At 41.9% G+C, this 19,492-nt stretch overlaps 2 protein-coding genes and 1 non-coding gene across 4 annotated transcripts in view; all 3 read right to left on the reverse strand.

Moving 5' to 3' along the window:
- The window catches only part of LOC110537549 (AP-2 complex subunit beta), an 84,139-nt gene extending 73,148 nt beyond the window's left edge, over positions 1 to 10,991 (reverse strand). Inside the window, exons 1-2 of the mRNA XM_036937506.1 lie at positions 10,861 to 10,991; positions 10,412 to 10,459 (exon numbers count right to left, since the gene is read on the reverse strand). The gene's annotated coding sequence lies outside the window, so the exon portion shown is untranslated. The remainder of the gene's footprint in view (positions 1 to 10,411; positions 10,460 to 10,860) is intronic.
- LOC118937921 lies at positions 10,569 to 10,664 on the reverse strand. Its single transcript, XR_005035330.1, has one exon. It is a non-coding gene; the product is annotated as a Z30 small nucleolar RNA (small nucleolar RNA).
- Positions 10,992 to 11,699: 708 nt separating the features above from the next.
- Positions 11,700 to 15,939, reverse strand: LOC110537550 (protein orai-2). Of its 2 annotated transcripts, none has more exons than XM_021623675.2 (3): positions 15,813 to 15,939; positions 14,268 to 14,503; positions 11,700 to 13,978 (listed from the first exon to the last, which is right to left on the reverse strand). In XM_021623675.2, exons 2-3 carry the CDS (start codon positions 14,496 to 14,498, stop codon positions 13,379 to 13,381), a joined length of 831 nt encoding a protein of 276 aa, XP_021479350.1. In that variant the 5' UTR covers positions 14,499 to 14,503; positions 15,813 to 15,939; the 3' UTR covers positions 11,700 to 13,378. The 2 variants fall into 2 exon arrangements, with proteins under 2 accessions (XP_021479350.1, XP_021479349.1); XM_021623674.2 differs by having other exon boundaries at positions 15,768 to 15,929.
- Positions 15,940 to 19,492: the final 3,553 nt, after the last annotated feature.

Raw genomic sequence — 19,492 nt, forward strand, 5'->3', positions numbered from 1 at the left:
AATTAGATACTTCTGCATTTCATTTGCAAAAATGTCTAAAAACATGTTTTCACTGTCTTTATGGGGTATTGTGTGCGTTTGTAGATGGGTGAGAATTTTTGCAATTCAGGCAGTAACAACACAATGTGGAATAAGTCAAGGGGTATGAATCAATTCTGAAGGCACCGAATATACACTGCTCAAAAAAATAAAGGGAACACTTAAACAACACAATGTAACTCCAAGTCAATCACACTTCTGTGAAATCAAACTGTCCACTTAGGAAGCAACACTGATTAACAATAAATTGCACATGCTGTTGTGCAAATGGAGGAAAGGTAGCAGAAAGCAGACTGAACCAAGTTTTCCTCTAGGATTTTGCCTGTGTTTAGCTCCATTCCGTAATTTTTAAAATCCGGAATAACTCCCCTGTCCTTAACGATTACAAGCATACCCAAAACATGATGCAGCCACCACTAAGCTTGAACATATGGAGAGTGGTTCTCCATAATGTGTTGTGTTGGATTTACCCCAAACATAACACTTTGTATTCAGTACAAAAAGATAATTGGTTTACCACATTTTTTGGAGTATTACTTTAGTGCCTTGTTGCAAACAGGATGCATGTTTTGGAATATTTGTATTTTTTACAAGCTTACTTCTTTTCACTCTGTCAATTAGGTTAGTATTGTGGATTAACTACAATGCTCAGTTCTCTCCTATTACAGCCAATAAACTCTGTAACTGTTTTAAGGTCACCATTGGCCTCAGTGAAATCCTTGGGCGGTTTTATTCTTCTCCGGCAACTGGGTTATGAAGGAGGCCTGTATCTTTGTAGTGACTGGGTGTATTGATACACCATCCAAAGTGTAATTAATAATTTCACCATGCTTAAAGGGATATTCAATGTCTGCTTTTATATTTTTTATTACTCATCTACCAATAGGGTCCCTTCTTTGTGAGTCATTGGAAAACCTCCCTAGTCTTTGTGGTTGAATGTGGGTTTGAAATGCACTGCTCGACTGAGGGACTTTACAGATAATTGTATGTGTGGGGTACAGAGATGAGGTCGTCATTAAAAAAATAATGTTAAACACTTATTGAACACAACGTTCATGCAACTTTTGATGTGACTTGTTAAGCACTTTCTTACTCCTGAACATAATTCCACTTCGACATTATGGGGAAGGCCAGTGACAAAAAATCTGAATGGAATCCATTTTAAATTCAGGCTATAAAACAACAAAATGTGGAAAAAGACAAGGGGTGAATACTTTCTGAAGGTACGGTAGGCCTATGTGTATGCATAAGCTCTAATATGTGTAAGGGTGATTTGAATTAATCATCACCTAACACACAATTTTGTTGTGTTAGGCTTTGAAACAACACCCACAACGACCATGTTTTACACTGTTTCAACCTGTTATTGAACTTCTTTCTTCAAATTGATCAATCACAGTGAGGTGTTTTAAAAATCACTATACAGTTTTGAAGTGTCTGATGTGATTTTCAATTGCATTTGAAGAGTGGTTAGAGGAGAAATAAAGCCCTGAGTACCAGGCCATTAGCGACCTGATGATCGTTAGTGAGTTGCGTACTACCAATGCGTGTTCAGATTGCATAAAAGGAGATTACCGTGACTCGATGGTCACATGAAATTTTACTGCGGTAATGACTGCCAGTGTGGCGGTAATATCGTCACGCAACAGCCCTAGGGACATCCGGTCTCAAGGGACTCTTGAGTTCAAGGAGCTTAATCACTTTTTAAATCATTTAAGCCCATAAGTATACTTCCCTCAAATGAGTCCTTTCTTCCCAGTGTTGGTGCGAGGCTGCGTAGGCTGACAGTGGTGGAGGTGTGGCTCTGTCCATTTCCACTAGTCTCTCCTGGGCGTGTTCTTCCTGCAGTTCCTCTTGTAATGGTACTCCTCAGAGAACTAACATATCCCTCGCACTTATGATACCTTAACACGGGTGGTTAATTCATTAGTAATTAACACTACATTTAATTACACAAGGTCAGAAGTAGTTCCGTCTCATGTTCGGTTTTGAACATTCATTGACCTTTCTCAAAACCATACCTTAGTAATTGATCTCATTTCGACCAATAGTAAATGTAAAATTAGGGCCTATCCTTGCAGTACATGGAGGAACAATGAAGCCATGTTCACACTGCAGGCCTTAATGATTAAATCAGTTTTGTTTTTCAAATCTGTTCTGGAAAACTGACTGACTGTCCAAACAGCAAGTTACATGTGTCCAAATCAGATTTGTGCATGTTCAGACAGCAGTCATTTACTGACATGACTATGTTAGTTGTCATACACTGCTCAAAAAAATAAAGGGAACACTTAAACAACACAATGTAACTCCAAGTCAATCACACTCCTGTGAAATCAAACTGTCCACTTAGGTAGCAACACTGATTGACAATCAATTTCACATGCTGTTGTACAAATGGAATAAACAGGTGGAAATTATAGGCAATTAGCAAGACACCCCCAATAAAGGAGTGGTTCTGCAGGTAGTGACCAAAGACCACTTCTCAGTTCCTATGCTTCCTGGCTGATGTTTTGGTCACTTTTGAATGCTGGCGGTGCTTTCACTCTAGTGGTAGCATGAGACGGAGTCTACAACCCACACAAGTGGCTCAGGTAGTGCAGCTCTTCCAGGATGGCACATCAATGCGAGCTGTGGCAAGAAGGTTTGCTGTGTCTGTCAGCGTAGTGTCCAGAGCATGGAGGCGCTACCAGGAGACAGGCCAGTACATCAGGAGACGTGGAGGAGGCCGTAGGAGGGCAACAACCCAGCAGCAGGACCGCTACCTCCGCCTTTGTGCAAGGAGGAGCAGGAGGATCACTGCCAGAGCCCTGCAAAATGACCTCCAGCAGGCCACAAATGTGCATGTGTCTGCTCAAACGGTCAGAAACAGACTCCATGAGGGTGGTATGAGGGCCCGACGTCCACAGGTGGGGGTTGTGCTTACAGCCCAACACCGTGCAAGACGTTTTTCATTTGCCAGAGAACACCAAGATTGGCAAATTCGCCACTGGCGCCCTGTGCTCTTCACAGATGAAAGCAGGTTCACACTGAGCACATGTGACAGACGTGACAGTCTGGAGATGCCATGGAGAACATTCTGCAGCCTGTAACATCCTCCAGCATGAACGGTTTGGCGGTGGGTCAGTCATGGTGTGGTGTGGCATTTCTTTGGGGGGCCGCACAGCCCTCCATGTGCTCGCCAGAGGTAGCCTGACTGCCATTAGGTACCGAGATGAGATCCTTAGACCCCTTGTGAGACCATATGCTGGTGCGGTTGGCCCTGGGTTCCTCCTAATGCAAGACAATGCTAGACCTCATGTGGCTGGAGTGTGTCAGCAGTCCCCTCAAGAGGAAGGCATTGATGCTATGGACTGGCCCGCCCGTTCCCCAGACCTGAATCCAATTGAGCACATTTGGGACATCATGTCTCGCTCCATCCACCAACGCCACGTTGCACCACAGACTGTCCAGGAGTTGGCGGATGCTTTAGTCCAGGTCTGGGAGGAGATCCCTCAGGAGACCATCCGCCACCTCATCAGGAGCATGCCCAGGCGTTGTAGGGAGGTCATACAGGCACGTGGAGGCCACACACACTACGGAGCCTCATTTTGACTTGTTTTAAGGACATTACATCAAAGTTGGATCAGCCTGTAGTGTGGTTTTCCACTTTAATTTTGAGTGTGACTCCAAATCCAGACCTCCATGGGTTGATAAATTTGATTTCCATTGATAATTTGTGTGATTTTGTTGTCAGCACATTCAACTAAGAAAAAAGTATTTAATAAGAATATTTCATTCATTCAGATCTAGGATGGTGTTATTTTAGTGTTCCCTTTATTTTTTTGAGCAGTGTAGTAACGACGATTGGTGTTGATGCTTCCTATCACTCAGAAGTTATGTAGCAAGCTAAGGTGACAATTCCTGCCATGGATGTTTCCCAGTTGCTTCAAATCTTCAAAATCATAGAGTAAGAATGATTTAAGCCACAGCAGTCAACTAGCTAGCCGTTTAGCTTTCTAGAACATTCACTAATTTGTTTGTAAACAATTAACAAGCAGGTAGCCTAGTGGTTAGAGCGTTGGGCCATTAACCGAAAGTTGCTAGATGGAATCCCTGCGCTGACATGGTCAAAATCTGTTGTTCTGCCCCTGAACAAGGCAGGTAACCCACTGTTCCTAGGCTGTCATTGTAAATAACAATTTCTTCTTAACTGACTTGCCTAATTAAATAAGTTTAAAAAATATATATTTTATTACCACATGTTTTTGCCAAAACTGTCAAGAGCAAGCATCAAGAAATGCCAAATAAGTCTAAAAACCATGAGGGCAATAAATCAGAGTTGACCGTTCAGACAAGTTGAATGGCCAGGGATCAGATTTGTATCCGATTTCAACCACCTACGAAGGTTTTGACCCCCCTTTGTTCAGGGACACATTATTCAATTTCTCTTAGTCACATGTCTGTGGAACTTGTTCAGTTTGTCTCAGTTGTTGAATCTTATGTTCATACATGTTAAGTTTTCTGAAAAGAAATACAGTTGACAGTGAGAGGACGTTTGGCATCGATTACAGCTGAGAGTCTTTAAGAGCTTTCCACACCTGGATTATGCAACATTTGCCCATTTATTATTTTCTATATTCAAGCTCAATCAAATTGGTTGTTGATCATTGCTAGACAACCATTAAGGTTTTGCCAAAGATTTTCAAGTAGATTTTAGTCAAAACTAACTCGACCACAAAGTTAATTGCTTTGCCACAGTATTACTTTAGTGCCTTGTTGAAAACATTATGCATGTTTTGGAATATTTTTATTCTGTACACCGGCTTATGGTAGCGAAATTAACATAAAATTATCAGGCAACAGCTCTGGTGGACATTCCTGCAGCCAGAATGCCAATTGCACACAAAACTTGAGACATCTGTGGCATTGTGTTGTGTGCCAAAACTGCGCATTTTAGGATGGCATTTTATTGTTCCTGGCTCAAGGTACACCAGTGTAATGCTGTTAAATCAGCTTCTTGATATGCCACACCTGTCAGGTGGATGAATTATCTTGGCAAAGGAGAAATGCTCACTAACAGGGATGGAAACAAATTTGTGCACAATGTGAGAAATAAGCTTTTTCTCCGTATGGAAAATGTATTTTAGCTCATGAAACATGGGACCAACTCTACATGTTGCGTTTGTTTATATATTTGTTCCGTATACAATGTTGATCCATCTTCAGTTTTCATATCACAGCCATTCAACTCTAACTGTTTCAAAGTCACCATTGGCCTCAGGGTGAAATACCTGTGTGGTTTCCTTCCACTCTGGCAACCGAGTTAGGAAGCACGCCTGTATCTTTACAGTGATTGGGTTTATTGATACACCATTCAAAGTGTAATTAACTTCACAATGCTCAAAGGGATATTCAAAGTCTGCTTCTTTTTTTTTTACCCAGCTACCACTAGGTGCCCTTAAGCGAGGCATTGGAATAACTCCCTGGTCTGTGTTTGAAATGTACTGCCTTGACTGAGAAACCATTCAGATAATTGCATGTGTGAAGTACAGAGATGAGGTTATCATTTAAAAAAAGACGTCAAATTGACTACCCTCAATGACCATGTTAACCACTATTATTGCACACAGAGTCCATTCAACATGTGACTTAAGCACATTCTTACTTCTGAACTTATTTAGGCTTGCTGTAAAAGGGGTTGAATACTTAAAAGCAATGTTTGGTCTATTTTACATTTCTAAAACATAATTCCACTTTGGCATGGGGTATTGTGTATAGGCCAGAGACATTGATTTATTTTTTAAAATTTAATCAATTTTAAATTCAGGCTGTAGCAAAATGTAGAGAAAGTCAAGGGGTGTGAACCTACCCAATTTTGTTCTGCTCATCAACGACCATTGGTGAGCAGGCAAGAGACATTTTATTAGGCTCCCCATTAGCTGTTGCGAAAGGAGCAGCTACTCTTCCTGGGTCCATACAAAACAATACAGAACATTAATAGACAACTGCTCAAGCACAGATCTACATACATTTAAAAACATCTAGGTCAAATAAGGGAGAGGTGTTGTGCCATGGATGTTGCATGATCTGTTTTGAAACCAGGTTTGCTGTTTATTGGAGGAATATGATATGGAGTTCCATGCAATAATGGCTCTATATAATACTGTACGCTTTCTTGAATTTGTGGGACTGTGAAAAGACCTATGGTGTGGTAAGTGTGTGTGTCAGCTGTGTGTAAGTTCACTATAAAAAAAAAACAATTTAGAACTTACAAAAATCAAATAAAAAAGTGATGCAGTCAATCAACTTCTAGCCAAGAGACTGGCGCAGAGTATTTAAAGTGCATTCGTAAAGAATTCAGACTCTTTCCCTTTTTGTTACGTTACAGCCTTATACTAAAATGGATTAAATTATTTTTTCCCTGCAATCTACACACAACACCAAATAATGAAAGCAAAAACACATGCAAATATTAATAAAAAACAGAAACACCTAAGTATTCAGACCCTTTTCTATGAGACTCAAAATTGAGCTCCGATGTATTCTGTCTCCTTTGATCATCCTGGAGATGTTTATCCAACTTGGAGTCCACCTGTGGTAAATTAAATTGGGCATGATTTGGAAAAGCACACCTGTCTAGAAGGTCCCACAATTGACAGTGCATGTCAGAGCAAAAACCAAGCCATGAGGTCGAAGGAATTGTCTGTGGAGCTCCAAGACAGGATCATGTCAAGGCACAGATCTGGGGAAGGGTACCAAAATAAATTCTGCAGCATTGAAGGTCCACAAGAACAGTGAGTGGCCTCCATCATTGTTAAATTGTAACCACCAAGACTCCTCCTAGAGCTGGCTGCCCAGCTAAACTGAGCAATCGGGGGAGAAGGGCCTTAGGGAGGGGACCAAGTACCTGATGGTCACTGACAGAGCTCCAGAGTTCCTCTGTGGAGCTGGGAGAACCTTCCAGAAGGACAACCATCTCTGCAGCACTCCAAAAATTAGGCCGTTGTGGTAGAGTGGCCAGACAGAAGCCACTCCTCAGCAAAAGGCACATGACAACCCGCTTGGACTTTGACATACACCTAAAGGACTCTGACCACCCAGATTCTCTGGTCTGATGAAACCAAGATTGAACTCTTTGGCCTGAACACCAAGCGTCATGTCTGGAGGAAACCTGGCATCATCCCTACGGTGAGGCATGGTGGTGGCAGCATCATGCTGTGGGATGTTTCAGGGGCAGGGACTGGGAGACTGAGGATCAAGGTCATAATTACTGTGTGTCCATGGAAAGGGGTGAGAACCATCAGCCTTCTACGGTTTGTATTGAAGTAATCATACCCAGAGGAGGATGGAAGCTAGCTGTCCTCCGGCTATACCATGGTGCTACCCTACAGAGTGCTGTTGAGGCTACTGTAGACCTTTGCAAAAGTGTTTAACAATTACTTGGTGACACGTGATTATAGTTAAACCTTTTGGGGATAGGGGGCAGTATTCAGAAGTTTGGATGACTGAGGTGCCCAAAGTAAACTGCCTGCTACTCAGGCCTAGAAGCTAGGATATGCATATAATTAGTAAAGAAACTAAAGTTTCCAAACTGTTAAAATGTCTGAGTATAACAGAACTGATATGGCAGGCAAAAACCTGAGGAAAGTCCATCCAGGAAGTGCTATTATTTTGAAATGGCTGTTTTTCCATTGAAAGCCTATCCACCATACAAAGACTTGACGCAGTTCGATCCCTATGGCTTCCACTACGTGGCCAGTCTTTAGGCATTGTTTCAGGTTTACTCTGAAAAATGAAGGAGAAACACTTTCAATGAGAGGCCAGTGGAAATTCAGAGATGTCCTGCGCGATCGAGAGCGCGCCTCTTTCCTTTTCTGTTGACGAAGCTATTGTCCGGTTGAAATATGATCGAATTACGACAAAAACCAGGATTGATTATAAACATCTTTTGACATCTACGAACTTACGGTACTTTTAATTTGTCGTCTGCCTGCTGTGACCGCGCTTTGTGCCAATGGATTACTGAACAGGTTTTTGGACATGAATAGGGACTTGATCGAACAAAACATGGAGTCTTGAGTGGAACCATAAGATCAAAGACAAGTAATCAATTCTATTGCCATTTCTGACTTGTTACTCCTCTGCTTGGCTGGTTAGTGTTTGTAATGATTTGTCTGCTGGGCGCCGTTCTCAGATAATCGCATGGTTTTCTTTCGCCGTAAAGCCTTTTTGAAATCTTACAGCGGTTGGATTTACAAGAAGTTTCAAGATGAACACCACGTGTATGTTTAAGGATGTTATAACTTTTTCTGAATTTGGCACTGCAATTTCACTGGCTGTTGTCGAGGTGGGATGTTATCATCCCACCTATCCCAAAGAAGTTTAAGTGTAACTTCAAATGTTATGAATTTCACTGAGGATGGTCATCCCCTTCCTGAGATGCCTCCACGGACACTAGTTTAAATTCTACAGTTGTGGGTGTCACGGAGTAGACTGATAGCCCATTTCATTGATCCACAATCCATTAGTAAGGCTGTACAGTGAAAAGTATACCCCCAATGCAATTCTGAAGTCAACTATACCCATTGAGATTAGATTTTTACTTTGTCAAATTAGCATGTTCTCTTGAATGTGTAACAGTCCAAATTTATTTTGCATCTAGTTCAAATATGGCACATTCCCATTTGCACTTTCAATGAGGTACTTTTATTTTAACAAACTGTAGTCCACCATCTTTGTGGCTAGTTTCTCATAGCTAAGTAACATGGGCAATTTGCACAGCGAGTCTAAGGGGGGCATGATTTGACAAATGTAATACAAACCCAGCCCCAACTTCACTCCTTGTGACAGAGGTGTCAAACTCAGTTTACGATAACCAAAGTAATCCCACTTAAGTCAATTTTGACACTAGAATAAAATGTGATGCCACAGGCCATTTTCAAAAGGATTTGGATTTTTAGGGGGCAGTTCCTCTTCAATGCAGTAATGTCTGTTTTGAATAAGTCGTTTACTACATGACAAGTAATCTTCAAATTAGGCTTCCATTGCAATATACTCGCTTAAAATGTAGATTGTGAGATGTGATCAATCCAATGAATTTGAACATGAGCTTTCCCAAATTCAAAAAGGCACTTCCCCATTTGAGCCATCTTTGTTGCATGTTACCAATTGAATAACATGAAAGAACACCGCTCGTTAGTATCACTGCTTTTTATTAAGAATCTGCCTCAAGGCCTTCGTCAGAGCTTCTTTAACATGATCTTCCAAAGGCGAAAAGCTATTTGAAGCCTGCAAGGTCCCAGTGGATTGCTTCAGTAAACAGCAAAGGCATCTGAAAATTGTCAAAAGAACAAAGCTGTTAAGAGTTAGTATTTAATATCACTAGAGTTATACATCTAGCTGGAATCATTAAGACAGCCACTGTTAGCCCAGGAAGATAATGTTAAGACTAGGACACTTAACCCCATCCTGATCACATGAACCAGTTGATGAATAAAATGCAAATTCATGATATATTAGTACACAAATCTAATCTAAGTGGACAAACAAGTACTCCTCATTGAAGTCTCTGCAATGTATTGTATTTAGAAACAGTTCACAACCTCAAGCAGATTTATGAGACATGATCTATTGTGGTCTGGCTGGAGAACTCAGCTAATATGATTAGGGGGCCTCAAATCCAGCCCCATAATTAAAATGACATCAGCTAAAAAGTTCACTCATCTTGCTGGAGTCCAGCCCACTGTTTAGAGTCAAAGGCAATTTCCTTAAGAATGGAGCACCTTGACAGATGATCAAGCACGTCAACACTTCTGAAACAAAACCACATTTTAAGGCAGTTTGGTTAAGTTACTCATTTCCTGCAAGTTATTAATATCTACGCAAATAGGAGCCGCCAATGACAAAAAAAGATTTGCATCAACCAAGGAAACCTTGCAGAGCACAAACTGTTTTTCAAAAGGTCTAAGTACTTTACATTGTTGGGGGTTCAACCCATCAAAACCACACTAGAAATTCAATTATAAGCTGGACCACCAGTCTCAACCCACATTAGTGGAGGGGATGCGTTCAGAGGGCATTTAGACTTAATAGCTCAGAGAGAAGATTACAACCGATCACACCTTGGTCATTGACAATACAGAGTCACGAAATACTGCACCTCATAGCTTGCCACAAAAACATAATGAAATATTTTCAGATTGAAATGGAGCATACATGGCCATTGGCCAGAGTGACGTCAGGAAAATTAAGCTGCGTTTACACAGGTAGCCCAATCATGGATATTTGACGTACTGGCCTTTTGACCAATACGTTTCAGAAAGACGAATAACTGAGAAAAATAGGCCTACCAGTGTGAACACAGTCTAAGGACAGTTTGTGGGCTACATACCGTCAGTTGCCAAGTTACTGGTGAACTGGTTAAGTCCTGAATAGCCCCCTGTGATTTTAATAAATAGAAAACAAGTGAGTAACTCAAGATGTGATTAAACTAGCCATTACAAACATTTGGGTATTTGCTGAAAGTCAAACAGCTCATTTGGATATAACAGCTCAGAGAGAAGATTAAAAATCAATCACACCTTGATCAACGACACCCTTGAGTGTCAATACCAAGTCAGGAAATGCTTAATATCATCATAGCTGCAAAAGTGTCAGAAGACCATACTACATGCCATTTGGTTGGCACTCATTAGGTTAAAAACAAGGAACTTAGACATCACTCCAAAATAAATCAAGCCAGTTTCTAGATGTGTTTTACAAGATCTAACCATTTGGCCATTGAAGTAAGAACTACTGGTAGAGTGAGCAAGTTTTTTTTTTAAATATTAAAACACATACCTGTTTAGTCTCATCCTCTTTGACTTATCGAAGACTTAGAGGCATTGTAATCAACTCGAAGATGTAGTGGTTTGGTGCCTTTTCCCTTCTGTAATAAGAGAATGCATAAAGTGAAATTGTGTGAGCCATCCTTTTAAGTAAACTAACTTGATTGGATAGTGTGTGCTTGGGGTGTTCTATTGGCTATCACTTGGGACAATAATTACATGTCAAATTAGTGTAATGATTACACAGCTGTAAATGTTGTGTAATTGAACGAACCAGGGACAGGATTGGACAACCACAATCACTATGGTAGCATCTTTGGTGTAGCGCATCATCAGAATAGCAATTTTGCTGTTTCTATATATCGCAGGTGTGTACCATCTGGCCCTCCTGAAGGATAGGCTTTTCAATTGATGCACATTACAGAGAGAAGCCAGACAATAAAATAGTCTGATTCTCATTAATACATCCAAGATGTCTGGAGCATTATCAGTAATTCTGGAATAAACAAGGTGGAATGTTCGCAGCTAATCAGAAACATTATTTTATGTAAGGGAAGATTGCCAAATTAGATGGGGCACGACCTGCCTTAACTTGAAGGATATGGGAATGGGATCATCTGAATATCTTTGGTATACTTTGGTTGTGTTCCTCTGCTCAGACGTTGCTGACATGTGTCAGCTCTTACAATGCCGGATAAGTATTTTACGTATAAACTAACCAAACGTTATAGCAATCTAGCGCCCAAAGGCACTGTCGATGACGTGGCACTGAATCATTGGTTGATGCATGCAACGTCTTAGCAGGGTAACACGACCTAGGTCTTCACAAGATATAGACACGAGTGCGCAGAGTAGGGCATGGAAATAACAAAATAAGACGAGTCTTTATTTAACATTCATTCACAAGATATGAAAAGACATGCTATTCCACAGAACCTTTAATAGACTACATAGTGCACAGAAAGCAGTAAATGTACCACAATACCATGTGTTGTTAAATCCAAAATAAGTCAGGTTTTAACAAATTGACAGCATTGTTTTCCCATCAACATATAATATTTTTGTTTGGTCAGATAAACTTTTTTCAGAGGGACATTTACAACAATTAATTATGACCTGAAGAAGAAAATGTGACATTCTAGTATTAACACTAACTTTCGAACTAAACTACAAGTGCACTTTCGTCTTTTTCCACCACATTGAAAGGAGATTCTTGGTCAGAACAATCTTTGTTTGGAATGTTTGCAGAGAAAAAAATATTTATTCAAGAGAACTGGCACCATTGACTGTATTTACATTCCTCATTCATAGCTCACCACTCAAACACACCAATAAAGCGTTAAGAATTAAAGTATTCAATAAGCATTGAGTTATGATCATCGTGCCTGGTTCATTGCATCAGTGATATATTCAGTAACCCTCTTCATTTTAATCATAGCCGACACACTTCCATAAAAAGTAATGGTGCAAATGACATTTGACACTGGTTACTTATCATACAGTAAGCATCCTCTCTGCTGCAATAATACTATTGTAAACATGTTCAGACAAGTATTAACATGTCAATGTTGTTTTGAATAGAACAGGAGGAATTACCTCGCCATTTTTGGCACATAAAACATGTTTTGTCATAAAGAAATATAATGCATAACAGTGGATATGAATTTCATGTAGTCATTCTATTATTTGTCAATGTTTATACAGTTTTGTTATATAAGCCAATGCAAGTTCACTAAACTATACTTTGGTGAGCATATACATTGTAACTTCAATATTAATTTGCTGTGTGAGCAGGTAGTATCTCTTATTTTAACAATAATAAACAGTAACTTAAAATAAATAAGCAGTCCTTCACTAATATGAGGAGATTACAAGTCTTAACGTCGAGGCACCGTAGCTATTCACTATCTTTGACACCAGAGTAGCCTATGAACTAAAGGACAGTTTATAGGCTTGGGAGGGAGTTCTATATAAAATATGGATTATACTGCAGATTAAATGAACATACCCCCCAAAGCATGTCTACACACAGCATTTGTGTGTGGTCCAATTCCTGTCACCTACTGAGAAACATTACACTGTTTGGTGCAACATGAACAACTTCAGAAAGTCAAAGGACTGTTTTTTTCCACCAGCTTCTGTGTCTGCTTACTGCCATGATCTATGTAAATCATAGCCTGGCATGACCACAATAACACTGCCTTCTGACAACAAGCACACAGTGAAGTTTGACATCTTATTTCGATTTTCACCACTTCCTTTATGAATTGTGGAGAGATGGCACAAATGAACTAACAAAATAGCCCTCAAGACATTAGAATATCAGTCATCTTTTAATTTGCCTCAATACATCAGATCCTACTTCTCTCAGAGACAATATACTATTTTCCAAAACAAACATACTCTAACCTTTGACCTCAATAAATAAGTAGCGTGGGAGAAATCCTTAATCCTCCCACTTATTCAATGGAATTGTGGTGCTTCTCAATACCATTGAGTGGACAGAAGAGCAGAAAGAGGAGCTAAAGAGCTCACACTGCTTGTAGGCCTCTCTCGCACCCATCCAGCTGCACCTTAATCTTGTGCAGTTCCTCGATCTCCTGGTGGTGGCGCTCTGTCTTGTGGCTCACCAGAGAGCGGTAGAAGTGGATGGTGAATACCACAAAGATCACCCCCACCGGCACCATGATGATGGTGGAGGCCAAGGCCGCCTGCCAGCCGCTGTGCCCTGGCGGAGCGGCGGAAGGCACAGCGGGGCCACTACAGTTCACCTTAGATAGTGCCAGTTCGGCGGCCGCCACAGCTACCTGGTTGGCAGCACCAGAGTCCACGGGCAGGAACTTGATCCAGCAGAGCAGCACCACCTCAGCCAGGAAGAGCAGGATGCCCAGGGCGGTGGAGAAGCCCCAGGCCAACTCAATGTAGTGGTGCATGCGCTCGTGAGGTGACTCACTGACCGAGTTGAGGTTGTGGATGTTGCTGACCGCCTCCACATGCGGAAGGATGCAGGTGCTGATGAGCAACGCAAATAAGTGTACAGCCACCAGCACCGTGGTGCACACACTAAAGGCGATGAGGAGCATGCGCGGGTAGTTGTACTGCATCTCCAGCTGGACCTCCACCATGGCCACCTAGCATGGCACAACAACAACATCACCATTATCATTATCACAGTTCACCACCACAGTGAGCGGGATAGCTACTAGCATAAATGTCAAAACTGCCTACTTTTCAGATTGGTTCACATGCTATTAATAGCAGCCTGGGAGTGAGTGAGTGAGTGTGCTTTTTTTCCCTCAAGAGGTTTATCTGAAAAATGTCTCAGTCTCTAGTGATACAACGTACAGGCTGACAGGGAAATTGATCTTCAAAACAACTTTGGCAGGATTATTATCCCTGGAAAATAGTGGGGTAACTCACCATAGCAAAGCCTGAGAGCAGGGCAGAGGTGCGGCTGGAGGCTTTCAGCTTGGCCCGGCTCAGGTAGAGCTTCCTCCAAGACAGGGCCTGTACAGAGTGGTGATTGGAGGTGACCAGCTCCAGGTAGCTGCGGCGCACCCAGTCCCTGTAGTCCATCCCTCCACCCTCTGGCATCTGCTCTGAGCCCCCCGGGGCCGGGGAGCCCATGGGCACGTTCAGCTCACTGCTCATGGCAACTAGCAGACAAGGAAGGATGGCAACATTAATAAAAGGAAATGAAATAAAATACATTTAGAGTTAATGTTTGTCGGTGTGACAATTTTACAGTGTGGTCCAATACACTTGAGACACTATGGCTGAATTCTTGAGACATATCCAAAACTAGGCTGCTCGCTTTGCTGGGATTCCATTGTTTTATGACTGGTTTGCATCACCCGTCTATAGTTAAGCCCAAAAAAACATGGCTATTGCCAGCTACACAAAATCTTGAGCAGCGAGTGCTTGAAAGTATGGGTTGTGCCTTAATGCCAGCTGCAGCAAAAAAAAGTACCAGGTTTACATCCTTGTCAATGTTGGCTAAGAATTTAACTTGTGTTTGACACATATAGTAGAGATTAAGACAACTCATTGTAAAACGTCTTCTCTTTTTAGTCATATGGCTACATCCTTGTCAGGAAAGTTCAACATGATACGACCATGATGTCTAGTAGATAGGTAAATCATTTACAACTTGGTCAAATTATTTGTAGCTGAACAATTCATTTTGTGCATGATATTCCTGAAGCCTGTATTACGGGTATTGTTCCCACACAGACATAGTTCCATGTTACTGCACTTGTTTACGAAGACAGACGACCACCTGTGCCAGTTAGCTTGCTCGAACACCTGTGTGTAACTGTGGAGGAAGTGTAGTTCGTTGGCTGGAGGCACACAGATGTATGGATCTGTGCAAATCTGCTACAGTAAGTATATATATTTTATTTGAAAGATGCTTTCTCGCCGATATGAAAGATATGGAAGTTATGTTTTGAAAACCATATCAAACGCGATGATTGACGTTTCTAAACGTTACAGCAGAGCGTCGGGATTGTAGTTCACATGGTTCCACCGGTAAACGGTGCTTATAGCTGAGAACCAGTGGGTTAATATCTATAGCTAAGCACCCACCAAATTAATATATCGCGCTCACGCTAGCCAACGTTTTATTTATTTCTAGACAGCTTCAACCTTGCTCTCTGGCTAGAATCAACAGTGCGTGGAATATCAAATAAGTAGCAAATAAGCCACCAGGAAAAATAACAGGTGCAACCTAGCTAGCCATGTCATAAAATGTTTATTTCAGTCATTCCAGCGTCCAACTGCTCCGAGGTGTTGCTAGTACGGCTAACGTTACTCATAAAATGTTGACGATGTGACTTCCTAGCACTCTGGCTAGCATCGCGTTGGCTAAGTTATTAACAAGCTCGGTAGGCTGCTACACGATTCTTGATATAGTTTTACCTTTTTTGCCAAGACGTCCTTTGACCTATTAATTCATCCACAAACCTTAGCGAACTTCGATGAATGAGAGGGTGGTTAAAATACTTGCTGTGAGAGACTTGACTACAATCTTTCCTTCTGTTATTTTAGTCCGGAGCATTCTGGTCACGTGATCCAGGGCAGAGTACGAAAACTTCCTCTGTGGATGTTTTATGAGGGTTGGCAACCAACTAAGGTGCATTACCGCCACCAGCTGTATTGGAGGGTGGACCAGAGACAAGGGAGGTCTAAAAAATTCTACACAATATTCTCGTCACCCCACGGAAACGAAATACATCATTACATCTTACATCCCTTTGAAGATTTCCCCAGCGGTTCACTTAATCTGGGCTCTTCAACCCCATTACTCCTCAAATCTAATAACAATCTCCCCCTTTCATATTTCTGGCACTGAAATAGTGGAACACATTCTGTCTCCATTTCCTGCTGACAATGATCACACCTCCCAGTTGATGTTTCCCCACCAATTTCAATATACAATTGAGCCTTGTGTGTCCCAGTCTCAGCCTTGTGATTACGCTTTCATCCCTTCTCTCTCGGCCTGATGACCTCCCTGCCCCCACCTTTACCCGAATCTTATACAGGCGTCTTCCCTTTCCCTCCTCTTCCACAACTCATCTAATTTGTTTCTAACCCCTTTTTAATCAACTGGTAAGGCTTCTACTTTACGATTGACAATTCCATCTCAACATTAGGATGTTTAAGAGCCTGCTTGGCGATAACATCCACCTCCTCGTTCCCCTCTACTCCCACATGAGCTGGTGCACAGAGGAACATCACAAATACCCCCATCTGTCTCACCCTATAAAAGCACTGTAAAACCTCAAACAATAAATACACTCTGTCTGCTCCGAGACATTAATTTCAGCTCTTCAGTGCTGCACAGTAGTCAGAGCAGATGACTACCTTGTCTGGCTCACCACCTCCACCCACTCTGCAGCCAAGAGTATGGCCATCAACTCCATTGTGTAAACATAAATGATCCATTGCTATTTTTGTCACTGCCACCTTAAATATTAATAATTAGATATTTAATAAGTAGACATGTACTCATAATTAACTGTAGCGCATATAAAGCACCCACAAGTTTCTAGTGGCTGAAAACACAATCATTGCGGGATGAACGGGTGATGAATTTCCAGCCAAGGGTGGTCAATTTAAAAAATAATTCCTTCCTCCCTCGCCCCTTGCCCTGCAAGTGTATACTTGTCAGACGTCATGATATGTCATCAGAAGTGTCCACTTAATTTGAGGGCTGAGGGGATAGGGTGTGTCTTAAGTGTTTGGACCGCAGCCATCGTCAAGAAAGCATTATATTGGGTTCTTAAATGTTCACTTACAACTGAATCTACTCCTTCCTTCTTACCCTCTCTAGCAACCCTAGATCTATCACTGGCTGAGGGAGCAACCAAGGTGGGATATCAGGAAGAACCACAGAGGGACTAAACTCCCTTCCTGAACAACAATACATGATTCCTGGCTGAACTGATCATAATCTAGTTCACTGCCTGCTACACTATGATCTGTATCTTCTTAATCTTAGATTGCAATTTTTCTGTGCAAATGATTTTTGCTGTCACAAATGTAACGACCTTCCTCATTGTCTACTACCAATCTTGTGTTCTCCTCCAACCTGCATCCCGACCGGCCCTAGAATACATGCTTTTCTAGGTGCCCCCCTTATTTCTGCGTGAACTACCTTCACTGCTTCTGCATACGAGATTTTACACCCACTCCGCACCTGCTGCACTTCCACCTGTCTTCTCATCACGGCACAACCCCCATATGCCACACTATGGGCACCCCCAACGTTACAGCAGTTTAACTGAACCCCGTCTCCACATTCCCCATATTTTTATAATTTTTACAAATGTCACCTTTATTTAAACAGGTAGGCCATTTGAGAACAAGTTCTCATTTACAACTGCCACCTGGACAAGATAAAGCAAAGCAGTGTGACAAAAACAACAACACAGAGTTACACATAAACAAACGTACAGTCAATAACACAACAGAAAAATCGATGTACATTGTGTGCAAATGTAGAAGAGTAGGGAGGTAAGGCAATAAATAGGCCATTGAGGCGAAATAATACAAATTTAGCATTAACACTGGAGTGATAGATGTACAGATGATGATGTGCAAGTAGAGATACTGGGGTGCAAGAAGATAAGTAACAATATGGGGATGACATAGTCGGGTGGGCTATTTACAGATTGGCTGTGTAAAAGGAACAGTGATCGGTAAGCTGCTCTGACAGCTGATGCTTAAAGTTAGAGAGAGAGATATAAGACTCCAGCTTCAGAGATTTTTGCAATTTGTTCCAGTCATTGCCAGCAGAGAACTGGAAGGAAAGGCAGCCAAAGGAAGTGTTGGCTTTGGGGGTGACCAGTGAAATATACCTGCTGGAGCACGTGCTACGGGTGTGTGTTGCTATGGTGACCAGTGAGCTGAGATAAGGCAGGACTTTACCTAGCATAGACTTATAGATGACCTGGAGCCAGTGGGTTTGGCGACGAATATCTAGTGAGGGCCAGCCAACGAGAGCATACAGGTCGCAGTGGTGGGTAGTATATGGGGCTTTGGTGACAAAACGGATGGCACTGTGATAGACTACATCCATGCTGAGTAGAGTGTTGGAGGCTATTTTGTAAATGACATCGCCGAAGTCAAGGATCAGTAAGATAGTCACTTTACGAGGGTATGTTTGGCAGCATGAGTGAAGGAGGCTTTGTTTTGCGAAATAGGAAGCCGATTCTAGATTTAATTTTGGATTGGATATGCTTAATGTGAGTCTGGAAGGAGAATTTACAGTCTAGCAAGACACCTAGGTATTTGTAGTTGTCCACATATTCTAAGTCAGAACCATCCAGAGCAGTGATGCTAGTTGGGCGGGAGGGTGCGGGCAGCAATCGGTTGAAGAGCATGCATTTAGTTTTACTTGCATTTAAAAGCAGTTGGAGGTCACGGAAGGAGTGTTGTATGGCGTTGAAGCTCGTTTGGAGGTTTGTTAGCACAGTGTCCAAAGAAGGGCCAGATGTAAACAGAATGGTGTCGTCTATGTAGAGGTGGATCAGAGAATCACCAGCAGCAAGATCGACATCATTGATATATACAGAGAAAAGAGTCTGCCTGAGAATTGAACCTTGTGGCACCCCCATAGAGACTGTCAGTGGTCTGGACAACAGGCCCTCCGATTTGACACACTGAACTATATCTGAGAAATAGTTGGTGAACCAGGTGAGGCAGTCATTTGAGAAGCCAAGGCTATGGAGTCTAACGATAAGAATGCGCTGATTGACAGAGTCAAAAGCCTTGGCCAGGTCGATAAAGACGACTGCACAGTACTGTCTTTTATCGATGGCGGTTATGATATTGTTTAGGACCAAGGTTGAGGTGCACCCATGACCAGCTTGGAAACCAGATTGCATAATGGAGAAGGTACGGTGGGATTCCAAATGGTCGGTGATCTGTTTATTAACTTGGTTTTCAAAGATTTTAGAAAGGCAGGGCAGGATGGATATAGGTCTATAACAGTTTGGGTCTAGAGTGTCTCCCCCTTTGCAGAGGGGGATGACCGTGGCAGCTTTCCAATCTTTGGGGATCTTAGACGATACGAAAAAGAGATTGAATAGGCTAGTAATAGGGGTTGCAACAATTTCGGGAGATCATTTTAGAAAGAGAGG

The sequence above is a fragment of the Oncorhynchus mykiss genome, chromosome 12 (genome assembly GCF_013265735.2).
Source record: "Oncorhynchus mykiss isolate Arlee chromosome 12, USDA_OmykA_1.1, whole genome shotgun sequence".
NCBI lineage: Eukaryota > Metazoa > Chordata > Actinopteri > Salmoniformes > Salmonidae > Oncorhynchus > Oncorhynchus mykiss.

Excerpts from the sequence above, each read along its gene's own strand:
- LOC110537550 (XM_021623675.2), bottom strand. The coding sequence starts at position 14,498 with ATGAGCAGTGAGCTGAACGTGCCCATGGGCTCCCCGGCCCCGGGGGGC. Across the intron at positions 13,979-14,267 it reads TGCTCTCAGGCTTTGCTATG|GTGGCCATGGTGGAGGTCCA; the intron begins GTGAGTTACCCC and ends GTGCCATGCTAG.